Raw genomic sequence first — 15899 nt, forward strand, 5'->3', positions numbered from 1 at the left:
AGAAGCCCTCCTGACCTCTGCCTTCCCAGTTCTGATGTCACTCCAACAGAAGATGCCACACCTTAACTAATAAGGAGGGTGGAATTCCTTTTGAAGAGGAACCACAGAAACAATTATGTTCTTATGTTAAGCAGCAGATGTTTGTATTTATAAACTGTTAGATCTAAAGGGAAAGAAGAGATTATTTAGTGAGGTGTAGGCTCCTCATTTTGCCCATAGGAAATCAAGGCTCAGAAAGGAAAAGTGTTTTTGGTAATGTTGGCTAGTAGCAAAGGTGCAACAAGAATCCAGCTCTTTCATTCTTCTTTATGACTGAGTAATATTCCATTGTGTATTTAGACCACATTTTCTTTATCCATTCATCTGTTGATGGACGCCTAGGTTGTTTCCAATGCGTGGCTATTGTGAGTTGAGCTGCTGTAAACATTGATGTGGCAGCATCACTGTAGTTTGCTGCTTTTAAGTCCTTTGGCTAACCCAAAATAAGGGAGGTTGGGGAGGGGAATAATAGAAATCCATTGGATTAGACAAAGGGAAACCAAGGGAAGGGTGGGGGGAGGGGAATAGGAGGAACAGTAGAATAATCGGACATAACTTTCCTAGCCTTGTATTTGAATACACAACCAGCGTAACTCTGTATCACGTACAACCACAAGAGTGGGATCCTAAATAGGATAAGTTATACTCTATGTATGTATAATTTGCCAAAGTACATTCTACATCATGTATAACTAAAAAGAACAAATAAAACATTTTTTCAAAAAAGGAATCCAGTTCTTCTCTGCCCAGTCCAGGACTTTTTAAAATACTGATACGTGGCAGGTAGCCGAGGATGGAAGCCTCATTTCAGAAACAGACCAGGTTGTGGCCACGTGGAAGGACCCTTCTTGATTGTCAGTAAATCTTAAATGACAAGAAAGATCTGGATGAAGGGCTCTGACTTTGCAAATGTGACACAGAGGGAGAGTCAGTCTGAGCCGCTCTGACCACGCTGGCCAACTTTGCCTCCGGGATGCACTAGGTCAATCCATCCCAAATCCCGCTTGCGGCCTCCACCCAAGTCACCCAGTGGTCACTTCCTCACCCAGTTCACCCTTGCCTTAGGAGAGATCCCAGGTGCCCAGCTTGGACAGGAAGTGTCTGAGTGTCCTGGTTTCCCGCTTTTCCAGAATCACCTTCTCTCATCTTTCCCCTCCGGCTCTGCTGAACCTGTTATGGCTTCTCAAAGTTCCTCTAACAGGCCATGTTGGTGCGCTCTCTCCTCTCTTTCTCCTTTGTCCATTTCACCTAGCTTGTGATTCTCAAATGGGTGATTTTACCTCCCCAGGGGATACTTGGCAATGTCTGGAGACTTTGGTTGTCACAACTGGCACCTAGTGAGAGGCCAGGGATGCTGCTAACACCCGCAATGCCCAAATCGTCCTCCCATAGCAAAAGATTATCCAGCCCCAGATGGTGCTGAGATTGAGAAGCAATCAATCTTTAGATCTCAGCCAAAATACCACTTCTTCCAAGAAGGCTGCCCGTGACACTTGAGACAAAGCTGAGGGCCCTTCCCCGCTTGGTGTGCTTCCACCCACCCTTCTCCTTCCTGGCACTCAGCTCCCGGGTGACTGAGATCATGTAACATCTGCCTTCCCCACAAGTCTGTTGGTCCAAGAGGTCAGAGTAGGCTCTTGGTCATCACCTGATCCCACTGTCCACTGTTAGGCATCTTTTGGGGGGACCCTGAGAATGGTAGAGCACAGATAACCTTTCTTTCTCCCCAGGGGTGATGAGGGTTCCCAGGGGTCCCAGATGCAGGCCACAGTCACCCCAGAGGTCAAATGCACAATCCTGGGAGACTGACAGAAATGGGCTGATATCATAACTCCACCACCCTCTAGCTGGGTGACCTTCAGCAAGTCGCCGAATTTCTTTGGAACTCCATTTTATCATCTATGAAAGAAACATAAAAATAGAAGCCGTTTCACAGAGTTGTGAAGATGAAAAGGCATAGAGTATGTGAAATCCTGAGCTCCAGCTCCGACACTGGGTATGGGATGAATCTCTGTGAGGAGGACATGCTGGGGGACAATGCCACTTATTTTAAATACCTGCTGCAACCAGGTCCTGGTTAATAGCCACAGGGACTGAGTTGGAAGGCTCTAGAAGCAGCCTGTCAACCTCTTCTTTTTAAGTCCCTAACTCTCAAGTGTGCCTAGGAAAACCCCCATCTTCCCTAGCCCCTGGGCTTGTTATGTCTATCAACAGCTCCCCACCCAAAGCTGAGGTACCTCCACGTCACCTGCAGGTAGGGCTGAGTCCAGACTGTCTCTCCCTCCTCCACCCCCACACCCTCTTAAGAGCCCTTACCTGGCGCCATGGCTTCTTATCTGGATTCTACCTCCCAGCCCACCTTTCCCTGGACCATTTCTTAGTCTCGCTGGGCCCTGCATGTGATGTCAGTAGGAGCCCCACCCCCTGAAAACCATCCTGGTCCTGCCACTAACCAGGTCTGAACCCTGGCCACAGTCAGGTACCCCACTTCCCACAGCCTTCCCTGCAGGGAATTGGAAACAATTTCAACAAATGAATCCCAGAAATGGATTGCTAGAGTTCCTGTTAGCCTTGGGGGCCGGTGGAGGGAAGAGAGTTTCCCATTTCCAGCCCTCCGAAAGCTTCCTTTCCCACTCTTAGACGTTCAGAAACTGTTTTTAAAAGAAACAAAGGTCAGGTTCTACACTGACCAGGTCAGCAAACAGAAGCACGCGTTTGAAGATGGAGGGCTGGACCGGAAGAGGCTGCCGTGCCTGCTCAGAGAGATATCAGTCGGGCACGGGGATGCTGCACGCAGGAAATCCTTTGGCTCCGGGAGCAGATGTTGGAGCCAAGTCTGGCACAGGTGGCAGTCAGTGGTGTTCACACCCAGGAACCTTCTAACAGAACCCCTCCCTATCTGCAGAGCTCCCACAGCCTCAGACCCCCAATCCCAGTCCCCACCCTGCTGGGAGACCAGGAGGGGAGCTTGTGGCCTTAGCTCCTGGGAAAGGAGCCCTAGTGCCCCAGTAGATGGTGGTTCTGGGTGAGCAGCAGCTGCCCTGGGGGTGAGCACCCTGCTGCCTGGGAAGTCGGCTGGCTTGGCTTTCTGCCCTACAGCCTGTGAAACCGGACAGGTCAGTTTCTGGATCGCAGCTGATTCCCTTTCCCTTCCTGGTTCTCATACCTGTGACTTGAGAGTTGATGCGGTTTACCTCCTCCTCACTCTGCAAAAGGAGGTTTTTCGTAGTTTTTGTTTTCACAAAATGTGTGAGGAAAGGTCTGCTCTCTTAAAAATAAGCTTAGTGATTCTGACACCTGGGAAGTTATTTAAAGAATCACAACAACTGAAGTTAGACCCCTCGAGAGAAAAATCAGTGCCTCATGTCTACCCTGAGGACACTTTTTCTAATTGAGTACAGAGAAGGAAACTGGCTTCAGCGTCTCCCCTCATCCCACTCCCTGCCCAACCAGGTCTTGGGGGAACAAAAAGTTTTGCCCCCAATGTCTCTTTTTAAAATTTATTTTGAAGAATAGGAAGTTCCCTCTTTGTCCACTTGGTACCCAGCACAGTTAGACATCTCCAAAGTGCACACGTCTTTGCCCTTAGTCAGTGCCTACTAAATATACGAGTGATCTAAGGGAGGCGGAGGTGGCTCAGCAGGCCCTTAGAGTGACACATCTAGGGCCCAAATTTTCAAATACTTTCCAGGGTTGTTTAGTCCCTCCAGGGACAGCCTCACCTTGGTCCCAGCCCTGTGGCTCAGACCTGGTGAGGAAAACCTTCAAGGAGAGACAGTTTAGCCAAATCTGTCTGTTTATGGAATAGAGAGAGGTCCCCACTATGGGCACCTGCCAGCCTTAGCTTCCCCACCCTGGTCACACAAGTCTCTCGTGTTCAGAGGAGCACCTTGTATGAGCTGGCCACTAGTCTATCAGAAGGTCCCTGTTCACGGGAACTGCAGAGACAAATAAGTGTGAAAGGGAAAAATAAAGATTTTCCTTGTGGGATGTCAGAAGCAGAATTCTAGTGCTATTGACCAGTAACTGTCTGAGCACCGGTGCCAAGCCCCATGTTACATATACTTTGTGGTTATGATTTTATATAATCCCCCAGCAACTCTATAAGGAAGAGCCAGACAGCTTGGTTTAAATCTCATCCTTGCCTCTTTCACACTGTGTACCCTTGGGGAATTTCTCCAGCTCTCTGAGCCTCGGCTTCCTTACTTATAAAATGGAAATAATGAGAGTACCTATAGCCTAGTGTTCTGAGGAGTCCATCAGGTAAGAAGTGACGGAAGGTCAGCATTCAACGAGTATTAGCCGTGGTTATTATTGTTACTATTTTTATTGCCTACAGTAACTTATTCCTAGGGCTGCTCCAACAAGGACCCACGAACTGGGTGGCATAAAGTAATAGAAATGTATTGTACTGGCAGTTCTGGGGGCTAGGAGTCCACCATCATGGTGTTGGTGGGGTGGTTCTTTCAAAGGGCTGGCAGAAATCTGTCCTGTGCCTCCTAGCTTCTGGTAGCCTCAGGTATTCCTTGGCTTGTGGTGGCTGTCTTCTACCTGTGTCTCCTCATATTGTCTTTCCTGTGTGTGTGTCTGTCTCTGTGTCCATATTACCCCTTTTATAAGGACACCAGTCTTATTGGATTAGGGCCCACCCTAAAGACATCATCTTAACTTGATTACCTCCGTAAAGACCCTATCTCCCAAAAAAAGTCACATTCTCAGGTACCAAGGGTCAGGACTCCACCATGCCTTTTAGGGGTGACATCACTCAACTCATAAGGCAAGGCTACATCACGGGCTCCAGGTCACATAGCTTGTTGGTGATGAAACTGGTCCTGCAGCCCGGGGATGATTAGATGTCACATTGCAGGGTTTAATCCCAGTGGAAAGCCCGACACTGCCAACCTCCTCTGGAGAGAAGGAACTGAGGAGAGACAGGTAGACGGCTGCCAGCGCCTTGACGGCACGTTCCGTTCTTCTCCCTCCACAGCCTGCCTGCTCCAGGCTGAGCTGGTGAACTACGAGCGAGTCAAGGAGTACTGCCTCAAAGTGCTGAAGAAGGAGGGGGAGAACTTCAAGGCCCTCTACCGGTCGGGCGTGGCCTTCTATCACCTTGGGGACTATGACAAAGCGCTCTACTACCTGAAGGAAGCAAGGACCCGACAACCAACAGGTAAAACTGTGGTTACCGCCTTCCATTGGTGCCCTCTGGCAGCTCCTGGGGCTGGCTCCCTGCAGCGCATGCGCGCAGCTCCCATGGCTAGCAGGGCCCAGTGGGGGCAGAGCTGCAAATCAGGGGTCCCGTGTGTGGTGAGATCTGGAATGAGGAGAGCACACAGCTGTGCATTCACCTGGGGTCTGGGTTCCAGGGAGCATGGGCACCTTTCTCTCCCAACAGACTACAGAATGTTTTGCCTTTTCCAACTCAGAGTCCAATTATATTCATATATTGACTCAGTACATGTTGAATTCGTTCCTTGTACCACAATTGTGGGCACCAGGGATGGAGAGGAGAAGACATGCTGCCTACCCCTGAGGAGCTCACATCTGGGTGGCAAGTGAGCGTGATCCCTACCATTCGTGTCACGCACATGCGCTCACCCAGTCATTCACTCTTTCGCTCATTTCGTGTTCATTGAGAGCATGCAGCGGGCTGGGAACTATTCTTGGAGGAGAGTAGTGGTGGCTCAAGGAATTCATGTTATAGTGGAGAAAGAAGGACAGTTTGCAAATGGACAAATAGATGATATAGTTTTTAGCAGTGGTAAATGCTCTGAAGAAACTAAAGCAGGGAAAAAGAAGTTCTGTTTTAGACCAGGTGATCAGAAAGAGCCTCTCTGAGGCGTAACATTCAAGCAATGCCTTTGATTTGATGTTGCCAATTGTTGTTGTTCATATGGTACATTTTTTTAAATGCAATCCTCCTTCCATGAAGTCTTTCAGAACTTTAGGATCCATTTGCGAATGTCCATATGAATACTTTTCTAAGAATATCTCTTTATTTTTATGTGATATTAATTTGAGTTCTGTATATAAATTGTGTTCCAGCAACTATACTGTAAGCAACTTAAGGACTAAGAACTGGACTCAAGAGAATTTTCTTGAGCACCTACCATGTGCCAGTACCCTTCTGGATGCTGTCTGGCACTTTTAAGCATGATATAGTATTCATTTCTATTTCTGGAAGTAGATATCCTGAGTAACTCTGTAACTATTTTCCTCTGGTGTATGCAGGGCTAAGCAATTGTTCCATGTCATGCTCTGCTCAGTAATTTGAGGACTGGAATTGAGGGGAAATGCCCCAATTGTGGAGAGGTGGTTGTCTGACCCCACTTATAAAGATCAAAACTAAGACATGAAACAAAGTCATTATAAACTCTTCAAGTTAAAAAAAATCACATTCAACTAATATTTATTGATCGTTGTATTAAACACTTTTAGACTTATCTATCTTGGTCCTCGTGGCAACTTTGTGAGGATAGTATTCTAAGCCCCAGGAGAGCCAGGCTTTGGAATCGGACACACCATTTACTGTGCGTCTCCTTGGGCATCTTTCTTGATATCCAGGTCCCAGTCTTCCTTTTGTCAGTGACGATGAGGATAAAAACCCTGCAGAAGTATAGTGAGGATTAAATGAGATAATGGAGGTTTAAAAGCTGACACAGCCAGGCATGGTGGCGCACGCCTGTGATCCCAGCTGCTCCAGAGACTGAGGCAGGAGGATCATGAGTTCAAAGCCAGCCTGAGCAACTTAGTGAGACCCCCGTCTCAAAATACAATTTTTAAAAAGGACTGAGGGTGTCAATCAGTGGTAGAGTGCTTGCCTAGCTTGTGTAGGGCCCTGGGTTGATCCCCAGTACCTGGAGGAAAAAAAAAAAATCCAATGACAAGCAAACTAGCAACATGAGGTAGGCATTCAAAACAAAAGCAACATGAGGTAGGCATTCAAAAATGAAGGTCGTTTCTTGCAGGTGAGACTTTAGGATCCAAGAAATTGGTAATTTATCTAAGGCTAGTCTCCAAGTGGAGTTGCAAGTAACTGTGCTGATTTGGGGGTGACTGGGATTGCTCCTGCATAGAAATGGAAAAGAAATTCTCCTCTCCTCTCCCTCCTGCCTGTCCCCCCCAACCCCCTGGGTCACAGTGAGCTGTCCACATTTGCTAGGGGAGGTGGTGAAAGAGAAGGCCCATATCTGGTTCCCCTCTCAGCCACCACCGCCACCGTGGAGGGCAGAGGGACCTTGGTTGAGTGAGTCGCCTGCCCTGTCCCCGAGCTGCAGACCAGCTTTGCCCTAGTCTGTGTAGATGTAGTAGTCGCCCTACTGGGTGTTCCCTAAGGTATGTCTCTTCCCTCACAGACACCAATGTGATTCGGTACATCCAGCTGACGGAGATGAAGCTCAGCAGATGCTCCCAGAGGGAGAAAGAAGCCATGTAGCCCGGAAGCCTCTCCAGAGACACCGCGCCTGACTGCGGACTTCCAGGCACCCCCTGATGGAGAGCCCCACCCTCGGTTCTGTCCCTTTCCCCCCACATCGTCCAGCTCCCCTTCTTCCTCCCATTGCTACTCAACTCTGTCGACTCCCAGTGTGAAGAGACGGTGAGAAGCACATTTGGAGTCTGCTGGGCTGCCCAGACGTGGAGACATCCTCTTCTCTGGCAGGTCAGCGACGGAGAGGGGCCGTCTTCTGGAGAACACCCAGTAGGGCAACTACTGCATCTACACTTCTGCTGGGGAGGAGCCTCACAGGCTGGGAACGCTGGGAAGGCTGCAGGCACAGAGCCACGGTCTGGACCCTGCGGTGTGCGCCTGGCGGACCAGGGCATGTTAAGGCAACTGCACCAAACCCAGGGCCGAAGCAAACGCCAGAAGCACAGATTCAGCCAGCCTAGAGACTGGACTTGTAACTGGAGTCCCCACCCCTGTCACCTGAGCCCCTGCCACCCTTCCTCACTTGTCTTGGCTTGTGCTTTCTTCTCTCTGCCAGGATTCACATGCCATTAAGGCCCACTCTCCGTGCCCTCTGGTGACCACACACATACCATTCCCCCAACTCCTAGCCAGTAGGCAGCTGTGACAGCAGAAGGGCAGGGTGAAGTGGGCCAAGGGTTGGGGCAGGGCAGACCATGCCGGTGACAGGGGAGGGAGAGACGATGTGTAAGGGAAAGCGCATTGTGTAGGCTGGGGGATCCACTGGTGGGACTTAAGTGTAAATAAAAACAAATTCCCAGGCAGCAGTTGCTGTCGTTTCTGTTGGGACCTCCCACCCCCTCATTTTACTTCCTCCCCAATCCTCAGCCAGAGCTGCTTACAACCAGGCAAGATGGGCTTCCCCCAAAGCAACTGGTCATTTGTCCAGAGCTGTACGCAGTGCTGACTGCCGTCTTTGTGCTTCACAGAGTGGGCTGGGATGGTGGAGACTGCCCTGGGGCTTGGCTTTGTGGGAACTTGTACAGCCTCTTTTTGAAGAAATTATCTGGACTCCATATCTAACACACATAAAATGTGTTCAACAAATATTTGTTGAATGAATAAATTATAACTGCAGACTGACTCTCCTGCCTTAAACTAATTTTATCCCAGCCTAGTCTCCCGATACCCATACTCTTTATACCTTGCCATGTTCAGTCAAACAGAAACACTTACTGAGGGCTTGCTGTTTGCTCATTGTCATGCAATATGCTGTGGGACGCAGGATGTAGTCCCAATCTTCAAGGAGATTGGAAGAGTTGAGAAATGCATGGGAGATTACTACCAATCACACCTTTAATTTATACGATGCTTAAACATTCTCAAAGCACTTTCTGTGTATTTTTCGTGTGATTAGTGAGACAATATTGTACAAAATTAAGCTATATACAGATGCAATAATGTGAATAGTTAGGATTTATTAAATGCACTATCTTCAGATCTTTACATGGACAATCTCATTTCTTCCATACAGCTACTCCGTGAGATACTATTCCCATGGGATGGATGAGAAAACTGAAAACCAGAAAAGTTAACTACCCTAAGGTTGCATGGCCTTAAGGGACAATAGCTAGGTTTTGAACCAGATCTGACTCCAGAGTTCTAACTAGTAATTATGCTATACTTAGTTGACTCTATACATAGTATGTTAGGGGTTACAACTATTTGAGAACAGGACAATAGGCATTAAGTTGAAATTTTTTCACTATGTCAGTGGTGGTTCATGGGCCCCCTCCTGTATTTATCCAAGGCAGAAAAAGACCAGAGACCAGAATCTCCAGTGCTCAGAGCAGTGACAGGCCAGCAAAGACAGCTGAGATCCAGCAGTTTTTCCACGTATTATCCAGTCTACTTACTGATGAGGCCAGCATGTATCTAAGCAACCCACCTAGCATTCCCCACCCCATCCCAGCACTGGGAAAAGATTACAATTATAGGTACAGACAAAAAGGAAATGCAAAGTTAATTATGGGTTATTTGTTTAAGCGGAGGCTCTGTCACTGCAAGATCCAATCACTGCCCAGGGGCCCACAAGCCAGCAACACAGGTTATATTCACATAGCTCCCCAAAGACTTTCAAAGGGAGCTGCAGGAAGGTGCTAGAAATATCCAGGGGTCCACAATTGCTTACCTGTAACTCACCCTCTGGAGAAGAGGAAAAGAAAAAAGCCATTCTAGATGCCACATTCCCTGCTTCTGTTCCCCAACCCTTACCACATCCTTCTCTCCTCTTCCTCCAAAACGGCTTCAATATGACCCCAACCCCAAACTACCCTCAGGCTGAGCATCAGCATATGCACACAGCTCCCGCATTCCCAAGCCTTCAGCCCTTAAAGTTCATGAGTTGACAAACTGTTTGTTAGAAGATGAAGGATAAAGATGAGATCAGAGGCAGCCTGCCAAACCAGTTCACACTGGCAGGGTCTTTGTTCTTCATGCAGCTGGAAGGACTCTGAGTAACTATTTCCAACATGGAGGCAGGAGAGAAGTCTTGCTTAAATATGTGCATTGGGACAAGACTGTTACCATCTCAAAGAGAACACTTAGAAACCAGAACTAGGTGAGGACAACCTCTCAGAGGCTCACAGAACAAGAACACAAGCCATTGTCTTGTCTGGTGACTTAGAGACACATGTTTAGTGGAACTCTATTCACTGTGACCCAAACTTGAACAAACTCCCTGCAAAAAGCTGCCTGGTGATGGGTTGATGATGGAGGTGGTAGGGCCGAATTTTCTGTGCATTTGTCCAACATAGTGCTGTTAAGCAAAATCAGGTTTCATTTGACTTCACTAACACTCCAGCTTCCTTCTCTCCACCCCTCTTAAAAACAGGGACTGTGATTTAATTACACACTTTTCGGATGTCACTGTTGAACTATAGATAGAACATTAATCATGGATCTGACCTGCATCATCATCTTCTGCCTGGACTTTTGGGATAGATTCTTTGAGGAAAAAATTATACTTTTTGTTTAATTATGAAAGTCTCACATGTGTATTGTAGAAAATTTAGGAAAAGAAAAAAGAAAAAAATGACAAAATTCAACTCATAAGCCTACTACCCAAGAACTGTATCTTTTGTTCTTTTCGGTATAAATATATGCACACACATGCACAGGTTTTTTGTTTGTTTTGTCTTTTATGAAAAAAAAACTGGACCATACTGTATATAATCTTTAATAGCTTACTTTTCAAAATGCATATTTATATTTTAGAATAGGTAATACATACACAGATACAAAATTGAAAAAGTACAAAAAGCTCTATAATTGGAATAACTCTTCCTTCCCTGTCTGCCAACATCTAGTTTGCCTCTAATTCTGGAATATCCTTTCAGAGATACACATTTTTGAACATATATATATATATATATTCTTTTATCACACACAGTGGTAGCATATTGGACACCCTGTTGGTTTTTTTTTCCTCCTTTTGTTATTTCACTTAACATATCCTGAATGCTTTGTGCATGTCTTCCAAACTTTGGCAATAGCACCTTCACTGTATGGATGAAACCTCATTTTGCAATCAACACCCATATTTCTTTTGTTCCCAGGCTTTGTTGTAAATAACAGTGCAACAGACATCCCTGTAGCTGATTTTGCACACACCTATGACTATTTCCTTAGGATATATCCAAGAAGGAAATTGCTTGACTATTTTGAAGAATTTTGATACATGTTGCCAACTGCCCCCTAGAAAGTTTGTACCAAACCACTGTCCTATTTGCAGTCTCCAGAGTGTCCTGATTCCTGCAATCTCTACCAATTTGACAAACAAAATAATAGTATGTCAATCCTATTTTAGCTTGGATTATTAGTGAATAACATTTTCATATGCTTATTGACCATTTGTACTTCTTTCTTTGTGAATTTTCTATTTATTTGATATTGGTATGATTATTATCAATTTGTAAATTTAAGAATATTATTTTTGTCAAGAAATGCTGCAAATATGCTTTCTAAGTGCTTTGCTTTCAAATTTTGTTTATGGTGCTTTTTGACATACATAAATTCTTAATTCTGCAATTAATTTGTTCCTCTGTTGCTGGCTTCTCCTGCCTCCAGTTTTTTCTCTCAGTTCTACCAGTGTGACCCTTCTCAAACATGATCTGATTGTGTTGTTCTATAGCTTAAAAAATTTTCATGGCTTCTCATCACTTTTAGGATAAAGGCCAGACTCCTTAACATATAGCTCCTTAACATATTTCTTTCATGCCTTTGCTCCCTCTGACTTTTCCAGGCTCACCTCCTGGTCCTCTTTCCAAGGGACACTGCGTTTTACTGTCCCAGAGCCCTGAAACATTGAGCTGGGTCTGGGGGACTCCTCATGCTGTTCCCTCCACCTCCTTGTCATTCTCCATCCCTTCCACCCTCTCTTTGCCTTGCTAATCCCTATAAATCTTGATCTGGGTTCACTGCTCCCAAAGCAACACCAGCCTACCTCTGCCCAGCATGTGCTTCAAATAATTGGAATTGCCTAGTTGGATTCATCTCTCCTACCATATGGAGGCTCCTCAAGGCAGGAACTGTGGTCGATTTATCTTTGCAGTCAGAATTTACAGAGGTTGGGGGTGTAGCTCAGTGGTAGCGTGCTTGGCTAGCACGTGTGAGGCACTGGGTTGGATCCTCAGCACCACATTAAAATAAATAAACAAATAAATAAATAAATAAAGGTATTGTGTCCATCTAAAACTAAAAAAAAAAAAAAAAAGTTATAAAGATTTTTCAGCCCAGTGCCTGGCACATTATAGGTACTCAAAAGCTATTGGGCATTGAGCCTGCCACAGATGAATAATGGATTCAGCAGCAAATGTCACTTGTGGTAAATTCAGGACTGGACTAGATCTGTGCTTCTGAGAAATGAAGAAGTCCTGGGAGACCTGGGTCAGCAGAGAAGCCATGTGCTCCAGCCCTGTGCCTCCAAAACATCACAATCACTTGCAAGGGCTTTTTGAAAATATATCATCTCAGGCTCTGCTCCAATCCCAATGAATCAGACTCACAGGGATAATGCTCAAGATACTAAAGCTTTTTAAAACGTTCTGAAGTATTTCTGATGACCAGGCATGTTGAGCAGCCACCACTGAGGTAGACCAGCAGACCCATTTTAGAGCACTCAGCTCCATCATTTCAAATCATATGACCTTTTGGAAGGATCTTTGTTTGAATCCAAGATTTACCATCGATGAGTGATTGTGACCCTGGGGAAGTGGCTTAACTGTTCTGACCCTTTTTTTCCTAACCTGCACATGGAGATAAAGTTATATCCCTTTAGAGGATATGGACAGGATTAAGAAATAACTGTCTCCCAGCTCAGTGCCTGCTACAGAGCAAGCACAGAACAGATATGCATTTCCTTCCCCACACTTCAGCCTTCCCCACACAGTGTGGCTGCTGATCCGTGTGTGTTTGCCTTCCATATCCCGTACTCTCCACTCTAGGAGAAAGGTCCTTCCGACCAAGCCCTTGGATTGCTCCCTGGTCAAACAGGACAAGTGCTTGGGAGTTGAGTAAGGGACAGAGGAAGGCCTGCACTCCACCCCATGCCCTCCCCCAGGCATAGCAGACACTCTCCAGCAATCAGTGGGATGATTCTGATGGCTTTCAGAACCTACTGTCCTGTCACATCCAAAGTGCAACATGGGTTTCTTCCAGACAGTCCACCCTGAGGCCAGCAGTCTCTGAGCTACAAGAAGGCAATTGTCTGGAAACAGAGTGGTCATTTCCCACTCTCCTTCCAGCGCCCTTGGTATCCTCATCACATGCCTCAGGGCAGGAAAGACAAGACTGGTTGTGAGGTCAAATAGCTGATAGGCAGCTGCTTTGATTCGGATGTCCCACCAGCTCCCGGTTCCCATGCCTACACCAGCCCAGGGCGGCTGCAGAGGCGGGGAAAATGCCTTCAGTCCATCAGGCGTGGCATAGTTCAAATCACCAAGTCAGCATGAAAAGTCCCACTCTAAATGGACTGAAATTGGATTCTATTAAAAACCACATTCAGTGAGGCCCTTGGCTATTAATATTTGCTAAGACATGGAGGAGGGAGAGGAGGCGGAGGCCCCTGAAAAAGGCTGAGGATCTCAGCTTCTGTTAAATTACTTGTTTGGAAGGGAGCCTACATTTGAAATGTAGACTTGCCCTGTTTTCAAAGTCTCACGGAAAGTATCAGGGCTGGAGGGAAGCTTGAAGTTCAATAATTCCACCCTCTTTTCTTATGGATGATGGATCAAATCCAGAGAAGGCTAATGATTTATTCAAGGTCACACGGCCTGTAAGTAAGTAGCAGAGTCAGAACTGGAACTCAAGTTGGTTTCCTGACATTAAATTTAGTACTCTTTCCTCTAACCCAAAATGCACTTGCAAAGCACCTAACTTAAAAAAAAATTTATATATATACACACACACATATATATATGTGTGTGTGTGTGTATGCATAGATACACATATGTGTGTATATATATATGTAAATGCTGTAAAAATATTCTCTTCTAAAGAAAGAGGTTGCATTATAGTCACTTATTCCTTCACTCAATTTATCTTTGCAGTCACTTTCCTAGGGGGTTCAATGGTTAAGAGTATTTTCTCTGTTTGAGGGGCTTACAATCTACAGGGGAGAGAGAAAAGTAAACAGGCAGGGCCAATTCTGTGTAAGAAATGTTACAAAAACATCATGGGCACAGATGAAAGGGAGCATCTGTACCAATCCTGGAGGATCAGGAAAGATTTCCCAGAGGCAGAGCCAGCTGGGTGGAGCGGGAGTAGCCAGAGATGGGCAAGCTTCAGAAGAGGCTCAATGACAACACTGTGACTCCCTTTCCTGGACATAACATAAAAAGGTGTGACGCATCAGGAATTGTCTTCCAGTATTTTTCCTGGGTTTTCTATGCCTAAGCTTAAGCAGTGCCACTTCTATTACCTTCATAGGTCCAAGGACTGAGAAATCACCTCAGACCCTGCACCTGACTAAACCCCCTCCTGGCTAGCACAGGGACAAGTGGCTAGGCATGTTTTCTCTGAATGCAAACAAAAGGGCTTTAAGATCTGTGATTTTCATACAGGGAAAATCCTACACCAGGTTTCACAAATGTAGGTCTAGAGGCACAGATCACGAGCACCTTGGATGTACCCCGTTGTTTATGGCCCTTCCGTTTTCTCACATCGCAGCCTCTTTATTTAGAACAGTGTAGTCCATTAGGAAAATAAAGTAAACCACCTATGTGATTTTAAATTTCCGAGTACTCATAGCTTAAAAAGTAAAAACAAAGAGGGAAATTACTTGTAATAATGTATCCTGAACAAAAAATAAAATTCAGAAAACAACCGAAAAGAATCAAACACTCAGGAATAAATTTATCAAAAGAAGTATAAAACTGCTGGGCATGGTGGCACATGCCTACAATCCCAGCAACGTGGGAGTTTGAGGCAGGAGAATGGAAAGTTTGAGGCCCTAAGCAACTAAGTGAGACTTTGTCTCAAACTGAAAACTAAAAAGGGTTGGGGTAGCTCAGTGGTAGAGCAACCCTGGGTTCAATCCCTAGCACCAAAACAAAACAAAACAAAAAAAAAAGAAGAAGAAGAAGAGGAGGAGGAGGAGGAAGAGAAGGAAGGAGGAAGAAAACTAATGCTCTTGAAGATAAAAAAACATTGTTGAAGGAGATTAAAAAAGGAAACTAAATAAATGGAAATATAACTCATAATAATTGCAAGACAATATTATTAAGGTACAAATATTTGGGCTAGGGTTGCAGCTCAGTGGTAGAGGCTTGCCTACCATATGTGAGGCACTGGGTTTGATCCCACATAAAATAAATCAATAAAATAAATGTATTGTCTCCATCTACAACTAAAATTTTTAAAAAATACATCCTAAATTGATCTACAGAGCCAACAAAGTTTTATCAAAACTTAAACTGATTTTTTTTTTTTAGCAGAAATTGACAAACTGATCCTAAACTTCATATAAAAATTAAAGGAACCCAAAATACCTACACACAATACAAATCCAGAAAAATAACAGAGGACCCATACTTCCTGATTTCAAAACTTCAAAACTTACTACAAAGTTACAGCAATCAAGACAGTGATACCAGCCTCAAGATAGCAGTAGTCAACAGAATAGAAATGAGAGTCCAAAAATAAATCCTTGCATTTACAGTAAATTGATTTTCTATAAGAGTAACAGGACAATTCAATGGGGAAAAAAAGAATCTTTTCAACAAAGGATGCTGGGGCAACCCAATAGTCATGTGCCAAAAAATGAAGTTAGATCCTGGTGCAGTGGTGCACACCTGCAATCCCAGCAACTTGGGAGGCTGAAGTGGGAGGATTGCAAGTTCAAGGCCACCTTCAGCAACTTAGTGAGACTCTCAGCAACATAGCAAGCTTCTGT

The 15899-nt window shown here is 45.3% G+C and overlaps 1 protein-coding gene across 1 annotated transcript in view; it reads left to right on the top strand.

The window, feature by feature from the left end:
* The window catches only part of Ttc9 (tetratricopeptide repeat domain 9), a 32429-nt gene extending 21802 nt beyond the window's left edge, over positions 1 to 10627 (top strand). The window contains exons 2-3 of the mRNA XM_047542449.1: positions 5027 to 5209; positions 7395 to 10627. Of these exons, the coding sequence (XP_047398405.1) occupies positions 5027 to 5209; positions 7395 to 7474 (263 nt within the window). The 3' untranslated portion in view covers positions 7475 to 10627. The remainder of the gene's footprint in view (positions 1 to 5026; positions 5210 to 7394) is intronic.
* Positions 10628 to 15899: the final 5272 nt, after the last annotated feature.

Source organism: Sciurus carolinensis, chromosome 2 (genome assembly GCF_902686445.1).
Source record: "Sciurus carolinensis chromosome 2, mSciCar1.2, whole genome shotgun sequence".
NCBI lineage: Eukaryota > Metazoa > Chordata > Mammalia > Rodentia > Sciuridae > Sciurus > Sciurus carolinensis.